The sequence below is a fragment of the Squalius cephalus genome (genome assembly GCF_949319135.1).
Source record: "Squalius cephalus genome assembly, chromosome: 2".
Classification (NCBI taxonomy): domain Eukaryota; kingdom Metazoa; phylum Chordata; class Actinopteri; order Cypriniformes; family Leuciscidae; genus Squalius; species Squalius cephalus.
Genome location: NC_137123.1, coordinates 9,563,304 through 9,579,130, shown reverse-complemented (window position 1 = coordinate 9,579,130; position 15,827 = coordinate 9,563,304). Strand labels below are relative to the sequence as shown.

Here is a 15,827-nt window from a genome sequence, read left to right as displayed (position 1 = left end):
TAATTTTCATATTTGGCGACTGATTTTCAAAAGATGTAGTGCCGGATTATAACACATACTCTGATTCTTTACGTATGTTTTTATATGTTTTAGAGATTGAATTCAAATCAAATATTAACATTACTACCCAAACTACTTGTGAATAGGACGTCTACTTCATAAATATTTTTTTTTTAAGTATGGAAATATATGGTTAAGATCACTTAATCCATATATGGAAATCGAAGAGTCTTTATATGGTCACCAGAGGAGTCTGGATGTCATCTAGTGGAAAAGTTTGGTACTGCGCTCAAAAAATCACATCAACCTAATATCATCCTGTCAATATCAACCTAAAATTAGTCACAGAATTTTCGGCCAGTGCATCCATTAAACCTCAGTGGACGTATAGGCCCCTTGTTCTGCATGTGGAGATCACAGTCCTCCTGGCGAAGGACGCGATTGAGCCGGTCCCTCCAGCCGATGTGAGGTCAGGGTTTAACAGCCTCTACTTCACTGTTCCCAAGAAGAGTGGTGGTTTTGAATCGGCCCTTCACAAGCTTCTGATCAAAATGCTAACACAGAAACACCTTTTCGAATGTGTTCGCCCCTAAGATTGGTTCGCAGCGATTGACCTGAAGGACGTGTACTTTAATGTCTCAATTCTCCCTCGACACAGACCGTTCCTACGCTTTGCGTTCAAGGGACGAACATACCAGTACAAAGTCCTCCCCTTCGGACTGTCCCTCTCACCATGGGTTTTTACGAATTGTCGCGGAGGCCTTCGTATCCTATGATCCTATGGTGCAGTGAGAAGTCGTGTTTAAGACGTCATGTGTTCAAGTCACTTTCGTCAGAGTAAGACGCCAGTGTACTTTCTCTTAACTAATTACACAAGAATACAGCAAGGTTCTTAAAGTCCGCGTGAACCGGAAGTTGCAAACGACTTTTCTCCAGTGTTGTGACGCATTTCCCAGTGAAACGGAATATTGAACAGAGGGCAGGGTTTTACTCTAGCGCTCCTCCTCTCCATCTCTGCTCATAACAGACTAACGGTTTGAGGGGAGTGGTTAAGCGTTGCCCAAACCAATTCCTCAAACCTACGTCATCAGAGAAGGTCCTCCAATGCAGAGGGGAGGGGCATTTTCAGATTTTGATTAAAGATTACGAAGCCAAAAAATTTTTTTGTGTGGATTGACTTGCATGGATGAATTGTTCACCACAAAACGATCAATTTAGGCAAACAAAGTAAATATGGTCAATTTTGATTTCATGTGGACTTTAAACTCTAGTTGTAGAAAAATGAAGAACAAAGAAATGTGCATCAGGTGTACTTTTATGTTTTTAATTAATTTATAAAGCCTTTGCATATATGGCTTCATAAAATAATTATGGCATATATTAACTTTATCGTTACATATTACATTGTTATATTATAATTAGAGATGCACCAATACCGATTTTAGCCGATTCCGATTTCATTTTTTCTAACCACTTTACAGCACACACAAATATTTATTTTCTATCTTTTCTTTAATAGAACATTTTACATTTTGCATAGAACATAGATCATTTTTTTAACCGATAATCGCTATAAAATAGAACTATATAAATTACTATTGGTGTGGGAAATACACACACATACATATATACATATATATATATATATATATATATATATATATATATATATATATATATATATATATATAGCCTTGCACTTGCAGTATAAAGATATTTCTATATTTTCTGGCTAGTTTACTTTATTTATTTTTTATAATCGTAACCATACTTGCAACCAAAACGGAATAATGAAAACAAGTTTAAATGGGTAAATCTTCTACAAATATTTTTGAGTCTTCGTTTTCTTTTTTGACATAGCCTACTCCAGTTCTTGTTAAAACACACTAGACATATTTATTCTGTGCATTTTGAGCACTTTTTGTGTGAATTCATTTTTAGTTTGTCCATCAAAAGTGTGCTTTCACTTTAATTGAGCGTAGCAAAAATAGGCTTCACTGCTGCTCACGCGACGCTCCTGCTTGACGCTCATGCGCTGCTGCCAGAGTGAATGCACTCAACATGCACACCGGAAGAAAAAAAACGCGCCGCTTACATTTGCGGTGTGAAACGGCCTTAATTCACGAGGTTTCCTACATGTGCATGTGTGATGCTGGTGTTGCGCGATGTTAATCATGCGGCGCCCGAGTGCATTTGATCACGTGAAAATCGGCCAATTCCGGTCACCAGCCGATCAATCAGTGCATCTCTAATTATAATGCCATCATATTCTGTGCAGGAAATTAGCTTACTTCACTGTAAATAGAAAAGTCTAGCAAAGACTGCTAAATACCTGTAAGTATTGTGGTATTCCTCCATGTTTCTCACCGACACTCCCTCAACTCGTAGAGATCGGGCCTTTAAGAACATCCCGAGCTTCCCACTCGTTCGGGATACGAAAATACGATCATCTCATACGAGATGACTTGAACGAGTAGGCATGCTTTCCCAGTGTTATCCAATATCCTCACTGTGTGGGAACAAGTATGAACAGCAGTGATTGACTTCTCTGTGTAAAGCCCTCTCCTTCTCCAAGGGTGCGGGGGATCAGGCGGTGTACAAGAGGTGCTGGAAGACAGTGTTTGTGGTGTTTTTCTTAGGGATCCCAATTCATCAAGCACCTATTCATGCATGTGTGGAAGTATTGCTCGCTAGTGGTCTTTTGGCACCTCCATGTGGTCCTGTTTGTATTGCACATTGACTTGTAATTATGTATATAAAAAAAACCTCTAAACAAATGTATTGTCCTCTCAGTTTTTCCGGTTGCACAATATACATTCATCGTAAATTAGGAAAAGTTAAAAAAGTAAAAAAATCTTAGATAGAGAATCTTCCTTAAACTTAATCAAGAACTTGAAAAAAACATTTGTCTGTATTTCAAATGTCTCAAGCCTCTCAAATTCTAGTCTTAATAGTTTTTCCTTGTTAACTTTTTTGTTTAAACTTTTTCTTTAACTTTGAGCTTTAAACATTAAACTGTGATGTTTGCTGAAATTGTCCAATAATAACCAACTGCAGTCTTTCCTAGAACATTTTCCACCAGCCGTCTCTGATAAATACTTTTACCTGACATCTGTAGATCCTCCAGTGAAACCTGTGATCTCCATCAGTCCATCTGGTGTAATAGTGGAGGGAGATTCAGTGACTCTGAACTGCATCAGTGACTCAAACCCTCCTGTAGAAATCAGCTGGATTAAAGGAGGAACGATTGTAGGATCTGGAAGAATCTACAACATCTCAAAGATCAGCTCTGATGACAGTGGAGAATACAAGTGCAAGTCCATCAATGAACATGGAGAGAAATACTCTGATACTGTGACTTTAAACATCATGTGTGAGTTAATGATGGTTCAGTAACTGTGACATTAAATCCTCGAAACATCTGTGATGTCAAGTTTAATATGATTGTTAATGATATCAATATTTATCTGTATTAGATCCTCCCAGGAGCGTCTCAGTGTCCATCAGTCCATCTGGTGTAATAGTGGAGGGAGATTCAGTGACTCTGAACTGCATCAGTGACTCAAACCCTCCTGCAGAAATCAGCTGGATTAAAGGAGGAACGATTGTAGGATCTGGAAGAATCTTCAACATCTCAAAGATCAGCTCTAATGACAGTGGAGAATACAAGTGCAAGTCCATCAATGGACATGGAGAGAAATACTCTGATAATGTGACTTTAAACGTCATGTGTGAGTTAATGATGGTTCAGTAACTGTGACATTAAATCCTCGAAACATCTGTGATGTCAAGTTTAATATGATTGTTAATGATATGAATATTTCTCTGTGTTAGATCCTCCCAGGAGCGTCTCAGTGTTGATAAGTGGATCTGGTGTAATAGTGGAGGGAGATTCAGTGACTCTGAACTGCATCAGTGACTCAAACCCTCCTGCAGAAATCAGCTGGATTAAAGGAGGAACGATTGTAGGATCTGGAAGAATCTTCAACATCTCAAAGATCAGCTCTGATGACAGTGGAGAATACAAGTGCAAGTCCATCAATGAACATGGAGAGAAATACTCTGATGCTGTGACTTCAAATATCATGTGTGAGTTTTATGGATCATATTCTGTATTTTAACCACATACTCCTGCTTACTTTCTTATCTGTCAGAATATTTTGTCTGATCTAGTCCTGCTAAACATTGGTGTGTGTTTGTATCTGTATTTCAGCAGTCAGATGTTTCTCGTCTGTAACTGTCGGTGTTGCTGCTTGTGTTGGTGTTTTACTCGGTGGAGCATCAGGTGCTTTTGTGATGCACATATGGTAAGAAGTTAATTTAAAAAAAAATCTACTTCTCTATTTATGAAGAATTACTGTATTACATTTAGATTACGTGTTACATTTAAAGCGGTAGTGCGTAAGCTTTGCCTCTTTGTCGCCATCTCTGTTTGAATCCTGAAATTGCAGTTATTTGAGGTGTTAAATGTGTTGTTTATTCATCTTTCTTCTGACAGTCTTACTAAAAGGATGAACAGAAGATCTGCTATGAAGGAGGTGAGATGATCTCAATTATTCACAGTGTTTCCTGCATGCAGAGATGTTTCTTACAGCCGCTATGAGCCGTACACAGATATTAAGAGTATAAGACACACGAGTCTCGTGGCCAAACACCCGATTCTCCAGTTCTAGATCCAGTAAAACTGATTTTCATCAAGATCCTCTAAACATTACAGTCGGTGTTTAAAACATGAACTCACAATGTGTGTGTCCTTCTGTCTCTCCTGTAGATCTCTGATCCCAATGAAGACACATATACAGCTCTTGAGCTCAAGTCCACGACCTCTGACCTGTACGACACACTCACAGTAAGTGAGACGTCAAAGTCAGATACTCCATCACTGATGATCACATGACCGATCTCTCGCTCTCTTTCACACAGACCGTTGATCGCAGACCTCCTGAAGACTCTTGATCCTCAGAGCTTTTCTAAACATGAGAATCCATCAGTAAGTGTCAGAACCTTCAGCTCTTCTCAATATAATCAATAAAACTCTCTTCAGTATAGTGTGATTGTTTTATGTATCTTGTGAAAGGGTTTATAATGTTGTTGATGAACTTCAGTCAGTCTTTCTTCATCTTATTGTTTGTTCAGATCAACAGGAAGATTCTGCAGTGAGAGGCGGAGCACAAATGAACCAATCCTGAGCTCTGTGGGCGGAGCCACTGATGATTGACAGGGATCATCAGTGATGAGTCACAAGAGACTTATGTCTGTATAGTTTAAGAAACATGATGTAACAGTGGGTTTCAATGAAAGTTAAAAGCTGGTGAATTGTTATTGTCTAAATATATGTTAAAATTAAGTCAAAACACCTAAAGTGATGTTCAGTTGTGGCAAACAATCTATGCTTTTTCATTTTACAACATTTTTCTGCTTTTAAATCATAATTGATCATTTTATTCTGATAATGGGATTCATTCACAATGGAAAATGTATCTTTTTTTTTTTTGCTCTCAAAGTGCTCAATATAATCAGCTTCTGTTATTCTGTCTTTTGTGTTCCTGTAACTCTCCCTTTAAATGTTTTAAGTTGTATTTGTGATCATCTCATACTTGTGCAAACCTTAAGGGCTCATAGATCCTGCAGTATTGATATGTATCGATTCTCACAAGCTACTTATTTGGTATTGATTCCATTAAAAATATCAATATTAAAATTGTTAATGATAAAACATGGGTTTCTGCATCACTTTTATTTGTTTTTGATACTTTATTCATGTTTGCTCCAAAACACCCCTGACATTTACCTGGAGTTTGTTGGTGTGATATGCCTTTAAGTCATTAATTTATTTTCTAAAATCACATACCAATTTAAGAAATAACTGGTTTTGACATTGGTATTGTTAAAACTGTAAGAAAAAGTATTGTTATCGGATAAAAAACTGCCACCAGAGGTCACATCTCCTGCGTCTGACATCAACCTTGATGAGCCTCACCTGTAAATCACTATCATTCATCTTCATTCATCTTCACAATTATTCATCTTCAACTTACAGAAAAGGATCATTATTTTTCTTTAAGTAGGTTTAGTTCAGTAATGTTGTTCTCTTGTTGAGGGAGGGACAGTGATGTTTCCGTCGCTGGTCATTAATAAACAGTGTTAACCACACAAAGTCCTTCACTGTAAAGCTAAAGTGCTTGTGTTAAAACAGTCAGTCATTTGGTTGCTGTTGATCTGATGAGCTTCAACACGGTAAGACAAACACACTCTTGCTTAAATGAAACTGACGATTATTGCTCATATAACATACGTGTCTTTACATGAGAAATGTTAAGAATAGGGTGATTTACATATACTTGTTTAAGTGATGAATATATTAATGCAAGTATTCATTACTAAAATTATTTCTGCCTTAAAGGAGAACTCCGGTCAATTTTAACATTGAGCTCATTTTTTTGTACATTTGGAGTGCTGTCAATACAGAGAACAACGACAAAAATCGGTGTTGCCTACATCGTGTTATCCTCTTTTTAAAATTTGCACCCTGTTGACTTCAATGGGGCAAGTTTTAAACCTGCTTTTAGCCTCTTAACATCCTTGATGTGTCATTACAAGTGCACAGAAAATGTGAGTGATTCCTTCTGAGTGAACACGAGTGAATCTGACTGCAGTAGATGTGAAAGATATGAATAAAAATGATGTTTATTCAGCCAGCGCACATACCTGTTTACATCCTGTTTTCAGTCGAAGTCCATAGTAATCGATTGTCGAGTTCACGCGCGTGATCATAGGTACTAAACCAATGCGCGTGAACTCGACAATCGATTACTGTGGACTTGAAAAAATGAGCTCAATGTTAAAATTGACCGGAGTTCTCCTTTAAATTATTACATTGTTTAAATTAATACATTTTTAGCCATCTGTGATTTTGTATATTTCTGAAATGCATAACTTAGACAGATTCCTCTGATAACAGATCACTCTAAATTGTAATGTGGACTCGTGTATTTTCTGTAAAGCTGCTGTGAAACGATATGCATTGTGAAAAGCGCTATACAAACAAATGTGAATTGAATTGAATGCTGTATTATAGATATATGTTATGCTGATGTGGGTCAGAATGGCTCCTCCTCTTCCTCTGATCTTCTTTCTGCTCATGATTCACGGTGAGTCTCTCTTACATTCACATTAGAAACACTCTGATGTTTTATTTAAGGCCTCATGAGCGGCTGATCTGCACTTTCTTCTGTCCTGTTCTCACATATTTCTCTCTGAAACAGGAAGTTTGTGTTGAACATGTCAAACGCTCGTCCCTTTTAGAAATGTCCAATAGTCTTTTGCTACTTGCTAGTAAGTGTCACGTGGTTTAGGGGGAGGGACTTTCTCTTTGTTTAGAGCTTTTGATTGGACAAAAATCACTTTAGCAGCAGATCATGAATATTTTTGGCTCAAGTTCTCAGAAGTGAATGTGTACATGTTAAATATTTATCATGTCAAAGGAGTTCACTAGCATAAATGAACTCTTAGCTGATAGATAAGAACTAAAAGCCACAAAACTAATATTTTGATGTCATTGGGTATTTAATAAATCAACTTTGATTATTTTATTCATCTTATTTTTCATATATTTCATTATTTGAGAGTGCGTCATGTTGTTCGTGGCTGATTTCTTGGTTCTCTCTTCACTCCTCTGTCTCTGTACATTTACTTCTGCTTTTCTGCAACACTGTCCATCAAAGCTCATCAAAAGATCACTGTAGGACAGGGCTGCCAACTTTTGAGTTTAGTTTAAAGGGATAATTATGAAAGGGGGATTGATGGGGTGTAAAAAAAAAAAAAAAAAACATGCATCACAGTAAGTATATTGTGATTGGCAAAACATTTCAGAATTGTATTTTTTAGCCTTAACTCAGCCTGGGACGTCGATTTGCCCAAATAAAATTGGTGAAAAGCTTCTTCATATTACAGAAAAAATTATGTGGTGGGAGCAGAGGAATTGATTGAAATAAATATAAGAATTTGGGGAGAACATTCATTTTTAATATATTGATACGTCCAGAAATTGAGATCTGAGAAATTGGTTGTCACGGAATAGATGATCATGAGACAAGGATACAAATGCAGAGGAAATTTATTAGTGACATTCAGACAAGGTACAAAACAAAAACTCAGGAAACTCCAGGAACGAGAAACTCGGACAACGAACCAGCACAGGACTACAAACACAGGGAGGCTAAATTGGGGAACAAACAAGGAGGGTAACGAGACAGACAGGTGGGACAAATTAACCAATAATCAGATAACAAGATGGGAGGGGCTAGACAATAGACACGAGCACATGGCCCAAAATAACAAAACACCCATGTGCAGCACAAGACAGGACAGGCATGTGACATTGGTAGGGATGACCATTTATTAATTGATTCAGTGATTAATTTAGTTGTATCATTTTAATTGCTGGTGGCCAAATTATTTATGCCTGCGGTGATATTAATACCAAGATATTTAAAACCTTCATGAGCATTTTTAAAGGGGGTCTGGAAGGGGGTTGTGAGACATTCTGATTCTTTTAGAAATAGGATCATAGATTTTGACTCATTCACTTTATAACCTGAAAAAGACCCAAATGATTTAATTAGGCCCAATAAAGAAGTCACAGATGTACTTAAATTGGACAGAAACAATATAATGTCATCAGCATATAAAGCTCTTTTATTTTCAAGACCGCCAATTGTAATCCCAGATATTTCTCCATTTCTTCGTACTAGCGGAAAGCGGAAATGATTTAGAGATTATATTATCAGATCATATCTCTGCTGTGGGATTTGAATATACATTTTTATACGTTTTATAAAATACGGACCGATACCAAAACAAGAGAGGGTATCAAAAAGATAGTCCCACTCCACCCTATCAAAAGCCTTCTCGGCATCTAAAGAAAGTAAAGCTGTATCCGAGACTCCTTTTGTAGAGTGTATGACATTTAACACACAACATATATAATGAAAAGCTTGTCTACCTTTTATAAAGCCATTTTGATCAGGATCAATCAGTAAAGTTAAATACTTATCAGGTCTACTGGCTAAAAGTTTAGCAATTATCTGAGCGTCTGAATTTAAAAGACTAATGGGTCTGTAAGGGTTATCAATTTGTTGTGAAAGATCTTATAGATGTCTATAGGTAGACCATCGGGACCTGGTGCTTTCCCACTATTCATACAATTAATGGCTGCATTCAGGTCTGCTTCTTCAATTGGTTGATCCAATACTTTGGAGTCTTCCTCAGACAGTGACAGAATCTGAATCTCATCCATAAATGTTTTATAATGATGGGTATTCTCCGGAGGTGTCGATTTATAAAGATCTTCATAATATTTTCTAAAAGCATTATTAATTTCAGTTGGGACCGTGGTCATTTGTCTATCTGTTCTGTCTTGTTAATCCCCCCTTCATTTTGTTGAGCCATAATTCGCCATGCCAATAACCTTCCAGCCTTTTCTCCTTGGCCATAATATGTTTGTTTAAGCCTAGTTATATAAGACGCAGCTTTATTAGTAGAGATGTCATTCAATTCTGCTTTAAGTAGCAAAAGTTTATGTCTCAGTTCAGGAGTATCTTGTTTGAAAATGTCTTCTTCTTAATCCTTGATACTCTGTTACAATTCAGTCATTTTAAGGGCAAATCTGTTTGTCTTAGAACTAGTAAAGCTGATCATTTGCCCCCTAATACAGGCCTTAAATGCCTCCCATCGTATTGAAGCTGACGTCTGGTTTGTATTAAACTCAAAAAATATGTCAATTTGATTTCCAACTAATTCTGAGAGTATATTTCAGCGATAATGCAGCATGATCTAAAACAATACTACTATATTTACAGTTAGATATATAATCAATCAAGTCCTTTGAAATAAGAAAACAGTATATTCTGGAATAAGTATGGAAAGATGAGGAATAGCAAGAAAATTCTTTCTTTGTTGGATTTCGAAGCCTCCAGACATCACTTAAATTATGGTCTTTGATGTATTGATTAATTATGTTCCTACTTTGCGAATGTGAAGTGTCAATACCATTGGAACGGTCCAAATTAGGATATAATTACAATTATATCCAATTACAATTACAAGGGTACAATTAAAGTCACCAGCGACTATTAAGATACCCTGAAGGGAAGACAAAATTAAGAAAAGATTATGAAAACAAATTGGTTCATCTGTATTAGGGCCATAAACACTTACAAGATTGCAATATTGATTTATGTATCAGCACAGCTACCCCTCTTGAGTGCGAGCCATATGATGCTGCTATAACCTGCCCTGGCCATCTTCTACGCAGTTTAATGACTTCGTCTGACAATAAATGTGTTTCCTGCAAGAATAATATTTTAGGATGGATATTTTAACTCTGTTCATCACTTGTTTCAATTTAGTTAGGTTACAGAGCCAAGATGTCAATATAAGACTAGAATCCCTTGACATTTGCAACAAAATTGAATATTCTAAATTTTCTTGGTAGTCCAAACATTAATGACCTGTTCCAAGGAACACCCTGTAGCATTTTTGTAAAGTACAAAGATGTACCAGAAAACTGAAATGCATAAGTATAAATGTATAGTGAAAAATAAAAAAATAAATATACAAAAATTCAAAATACAAACATCTAAGATACAAAGTATCCCCAGCACATGCACTAGATAGAACACACAGTGCACAGCGAACATCCCTTTTCCTTCGACTAGAACTGTAGTTATGTACTCTAATGGTCCTCTAATAGGAACGCTATAAGGTTGCTGAATTTAAGTGAAAAAATAACAATTGTGTCCAAAACCAAAATAGTAATTCCAAAACAAATAAACGCACGCTCTCATAGACCAAGTATTATGACCGTTTAACCAAAAGAAAATACGATACCTAAATAATCAGCCTATTTGATGGTTCTGCTTGGTATTCAAATCAACACCAAACCTTTACGAACTATGAATCCAAAAAGGCCCAACCTTATGTAGCAAGTGGCTCAATTTTAGTGACTACGCCACCCCAGGTTAACGGGGAAAACAACCCAAATAAAGCACACAAATACGTTCCACCTAGAAAAGGCAAGAGGCATGGGCTTCCGTACAAAAAATGTTTTATTAAAGCTAAAAGTTGATCAACAATGATTTAAAATCAGTAATTCACATGGGTCATGATTGAATTGAACAAAGCAAAAAAATAATAAACAAAAGAAATAAACAAGATTCACAATAAATCTCCACAAGATTTACAATAAACCCTCACAAGATTCCCAATAAACCTTCACAAGATTCACAATAAACCTTCACCGGGGCTGAGGCTTCCGGTCAGGAGCAGACTAGTGTGCCGACAGCAGAGATGTATAAAGTACTAGAGACCCAGACTTGAGTAAAAGTACAAGTGCTCTATCAAAAAAGTGACTTGAGTAGAAGTTGAAGTGCTCTTTAAGCAGAATACTTAAGTAGAAGTACTAAAGTATTCAACATTTTTTGTACTTAAGTATTGCAAGTAGTTTATTTTAAAATGTACTACTCAAGTACTGAAAGTAAAAGTACAAGTATTGTGTTATGAAGTTATTAAAGAAAAGAGTCAAAAGTTTGAACATCATATTGTTTATATAATTTCAAATGTTTATGACACACAATTAATTTGGCTGAAGCAGCAGTACAAGGACATGAATGTTCAAGAACACCTTAACACACTGAGCTTAACTCTTTGTAAAGAAAAACAGATCAAATATGTCCCTTCCCCCTCTAAAGCATCCCTCTCTTCTCTTCCCTGCTTGTGCCTTTTTTCTCTACAGCTTATTGGGTATTTATCAGCATGTAACAGCGATCTCTCGAAGCTTTGTTTATGTCAGGGAGTTTCTGGAATGGCTCTTCTTCATGTGTTCCATATATGGTCTAATGTGCATAGGGCGCCCTCAGGCTGCCGGTATGGACTGAAAACACAGTACATCAGAGATTACATCAGCCCATTTTAGTTATAATAATTTAAATAAATATTATTCCTCTCTATAGAAATCTAACGTAAACCTATGAAATCTATCAATCTATCAAAATCTGCACATCTTTGAGCTAAAAGCCCTGAGGGTCGTTGTTTGGTCAAGCGCTTTCATGACGACCGCACATGAGTTTTTTTTTTTTTTTTTTTTTTTCTGATATATAACTGACACAAATTAAGACAACTGTCCCTATAAGTTTCTCAGAATAAAATAGTGCTCAAATACTAAAACTTGAGTCTTATATCATTTTAATGATGTATAGTTTGTCAAGGTAATGACATTACATATAACAGTAGCCTAACTTTAAACTATTTAAACAAGTAACGAACGATTCAGTTCATCGGCGTCCTCATGACAGCTAACAGTTAAGCACTTCAATCTATATGAATTGTTTTTCACTCCGACAAATGAAAACATGGACTAGTAGGGCCAGGAGTGGTCTCCTTCCTCACCCTCACCCTCACCGCCACCGCCACGATCACTCGAAGTTCTGGTTCTTCCATCTCGAAACAAATTAACAAAGCTCAAGTGTTCTCACTGGAGGCAGGCAGCAGAGCGAAAGGCAGAACGGGAGCACGCGCGGTCTTCTTGATCGTTTGATTCGCTGGGCTAGCTTCATCAAACCTGGTGACAGAGCCATCTACACTGTAAAAAAAAAAAGTTGGGTCAACTTAAAAAAATAAGGCAACTTATCGCAAGCTCTTTTTTGAGTAAACTCCACAAACAGGGACTGAAGTCCACGCAACTAAAAAGATTACGTTAAAATCATAAGTTGCTTCAACATAAATAGTCATGTTTAGCTAATGAATAACAGAACAAAGTATTTTTAGTTGGCTGAACACAAATGGGCCTATTATCTTATAGGCCTATATTGATTTATTATATATTATTTAAATAGTTTAATTAAATAAGAGACAGACCATAACACGAGTCAGATAACTTTTTTTATTTAAACAGTTTGTGTCTGATGCACAACAATGACATTATCGTAGCAAGTCTTGAATTTGTTAACTCAGTGCATGGTACTTACCAATGCATGTTAAAGAACATTAGCCTGAAGTTTCAGTTCACCCAAAAATGAAAAGTCAGTCATCATCAATCCATATTCAGTGCATTCATGAGTCCGAACAAGCATATACTGCTGGTAGATCTGTAATGTCCTCAAGAACAATGGCCTGTTCCAGTATTAGTTGGTCGGAGTTGGTAGTGATGTAACAGCGGCATCTTCGGCCACAGTAAGGATTCCGATCTCTACATCTTTGATGCCGTGGTCTAAAGGATCAGTATCCTGGGAGAATAATTCATGAGATAAGGGTATTAATTGAAGTGTACATTTAAAAATAATAACAACAACAACATTATTATTATTTATGTTGTTGTGTAAATAACCTGAATACATGTAAAACATAAATAGATTAAAAAATGACCAAGAAATGAAAATGAAAATGGTAATTTACCAGAAATGAAAATGAAAATGGTAATTTTCCTGGGTAAACTTGTAGAGTTTTCATGCTGGAAAAGTGGCAATCCCTCAAGATCTGTTTTCTGACGTGTGGTAATGTCACTCACCTAAAAAGAAAGGAAAAAAATATATATATTATTTTAATCTGCAGATGCACTATGACCTTAACTCTTAATAATTTAACATAGGGATCTGCTTTGGGAGTTAAATGTATACAGCACACCCAAAATGATAATTCTGTCATATTTTACTCTTCCTCATGTAATTCCAAATCCATATGACTTGGTGCATAACAAAGATTTTTTTTAAAGAATGTACAGATTGCTCTTTTACATACAGTGGAATCAAAAAAGTAAAATCATAAAATTTGTCAATAAATCATGTACAGTTTCCCAATTGACAACTGCATGAAAAACAGACTGATGTCATAATTAAGTTTATGATATTGATAACTGATATTATAAAGTTATTTACTTACTATTTTCCTCTCTATATGTGTTCATTCAAAGTAGATTCTCATGGTCGACGTTATAGATACACGAAAACTCCATGGAGATCTGTAAAAAACAAGTCAGTTGGAATCACCACAAAGTTTTACTACTATAAGTATTCCTAAAATGTTCTAAAGAAATAATAATTAATAATAATCTTTAGAAATAATAATTAAAATAATAATAATATTAACAGTTGCTATTAAATGGTTTACCTCATCCTTTAGAAAAAGTGCAGGTGGCAGGCCATCTCTCTCTGAACTCCTCAACTAGTGTAAATACATAATGAGTAAACATCTCATTTGATATGACAAAACATACAGTTGATTATAAAAATGATAAATACCAGACATGTTCAAGTCCCTAAAGGCCAAATCAAGTCTTAGTTTGTACCTTTTTTTAACAATATTTCTTTCAGCTAACCTAGTAATTGTAATTAACAGTGTTTTAAACTTTCAAAACGGATTTCTACTTCAAAAATGTCTAACATAGCACATCAATTATTACTTAAAAAAATAATGAATTACTTTAAAATAAAAATTTTATTCACAATAAAAAAATATTATTTTTAAAATACATAACATTATGCCATTCTGAATGCAGGGAGAGTCACCACGAGAGAAAAAAAAAAAAAAAAAACCAACTAAACGTGCTGTGTATTTTGAGCTATTTGAGCTGCCGTAGTTTGCTGTAGTTCTAGGCAGTGATGGGTAATGTAGTCTTCCAGAGAGCGCCGGTGGTAACAGTAAACAACACAAAGAGCAATATTCCCGTCAGTGTGTCGTTAATACATACCTGTGACTCTTTGGAAACGCTGGATTGAATAGGCAGGATAACATCAGCATTGGCCTCTTCCAGTATTAGTTGGTCAGAGTTGGTAGTGATGTAACAGCGGCCTGTAACAGTGATGGTGAATTACATCAGGCCATCAGTTTGGGAAGAGCACAAAACATCATATATGACAAATAACATACAGTCGATTATAAAAATGATTAATACATACCAGTGATTGTGCAGAAACGCTGAATTGAAGGCAGCACTTTGCTACCGACTTCTCATCCGTCTATGCTTCTCACCAGCTGCAGACAGAGACCTAACCGCCGAGTCTCACACTGCGCATGCGTTCAGGGTTCAAACTGCGCACGCGCTAACAAAAAACGCGGACTTCAATGAAAACTAAAACGATTTAGTTTGAACAACAAAACATTGTACGTTTTCATCATTTAAGTCACGAATTTGTTGAATCAACTTAGTATGATGCATGAACACTTCCAATAAAAATATCTTAGTTCATTTTACTGTTTTATGTTTATTTGGAGAACTTTCAGTAAGTTGGCTTTTTTACAGTGTACCGCTCTGGCAGTGATAATGTGGGTTTGGAATGATTCGTAACATTTTAATAATTGTAACGAGTAACGATGCAGCACATAAAAAAAGTATCGGAGTAAAAGTATTACACTCGCCGAAAATATGTACTGAAGTAAAAGTGGAAGTAGGAGAAAAAAATAATACTCTAGAAAAGTACAGATACAGCCTTTTAGTACTTAAGTACAGTAGTGAAGTAGTTCTACTTCGTTACTATACATCTCTGGCCGACAGCAGGTCTACCATAAGAAGCACGCCAACCCAACGTACACCCACCAAATTCACTGCAAATAACCAAAGGTAGTGACACGGCAATAATGAAACTGCAATAACACTCTTAGTGAAGCAAAACCTGCAGTGAGACCAACAACCAGCCCGCTCCAGGAAGTCCTCAGCTCCTAAAGGAAAGAAAAAAAGAAAAATATAGATAATTAATAAACTAAACAATTTCAGTAACCAAAAGAAACAAAACAAACATTCAAAGTCAATTTATTGACTCTAACGTGACGAAAAC

General features: G+C 36.1%; 1 protein-coding gene and 2 long non-coding RNA genes across 3 annotated transcripts in view; 2 read left to right on the top strand and 1 right to left on the bottom strand.

Moving 5' to 3' along the window:
• LOC307154732 (B-cell receptor CD22-like) overlaps positions 1-15,827 on the top strand; it is a gene marked incomplete at both ends in the record, with an annotated part of 58,634 nt that overhangs the window by 21,777 nt on the left and 21,030 nt on the right. The window contains 3 exons of the mRNA XM_079864818.1: positions 3,119-3,373; positions 3,477-3,731; positions 3,835-4,089. Of these exons, the coding sequence (XP_079720944.1) occupies positions 3,119-3,373; positions 3,477-3,731; positions 3,835-4,089 (765 nt within the window). The remainder of the gene's footprint in view (positions 1-3,118; positions 3,374-3,476; positions 3,732-3,834; positions 4,090-15,827) is intronic.
• LOC307152814 lies at positions 4,411-5,491 on the top strand. The gene is made up of 4 exons (XR_013820056.1): positions 4,411-4,538; positions 4,772-4,849; positions 4,924-4,990; positions 5,137-5,491. It is a non-coding gene; the product is annotated as an uncharacterized lncRNA (long non-coding RNA).
• On the bottom strand, positions 12,927-14,014 carry LOC307152852. The gene is made up of 3 exons (XR_013820071.1): positions 13,936-14,014; positions 13,453-13,564; positions 12,927-13,283 (listed from the first exon to the last, which is right to left on the bottom strand). It is a non-coding gene; the product is annotated as an uncharacterized lncRNA (long non-coding RNA).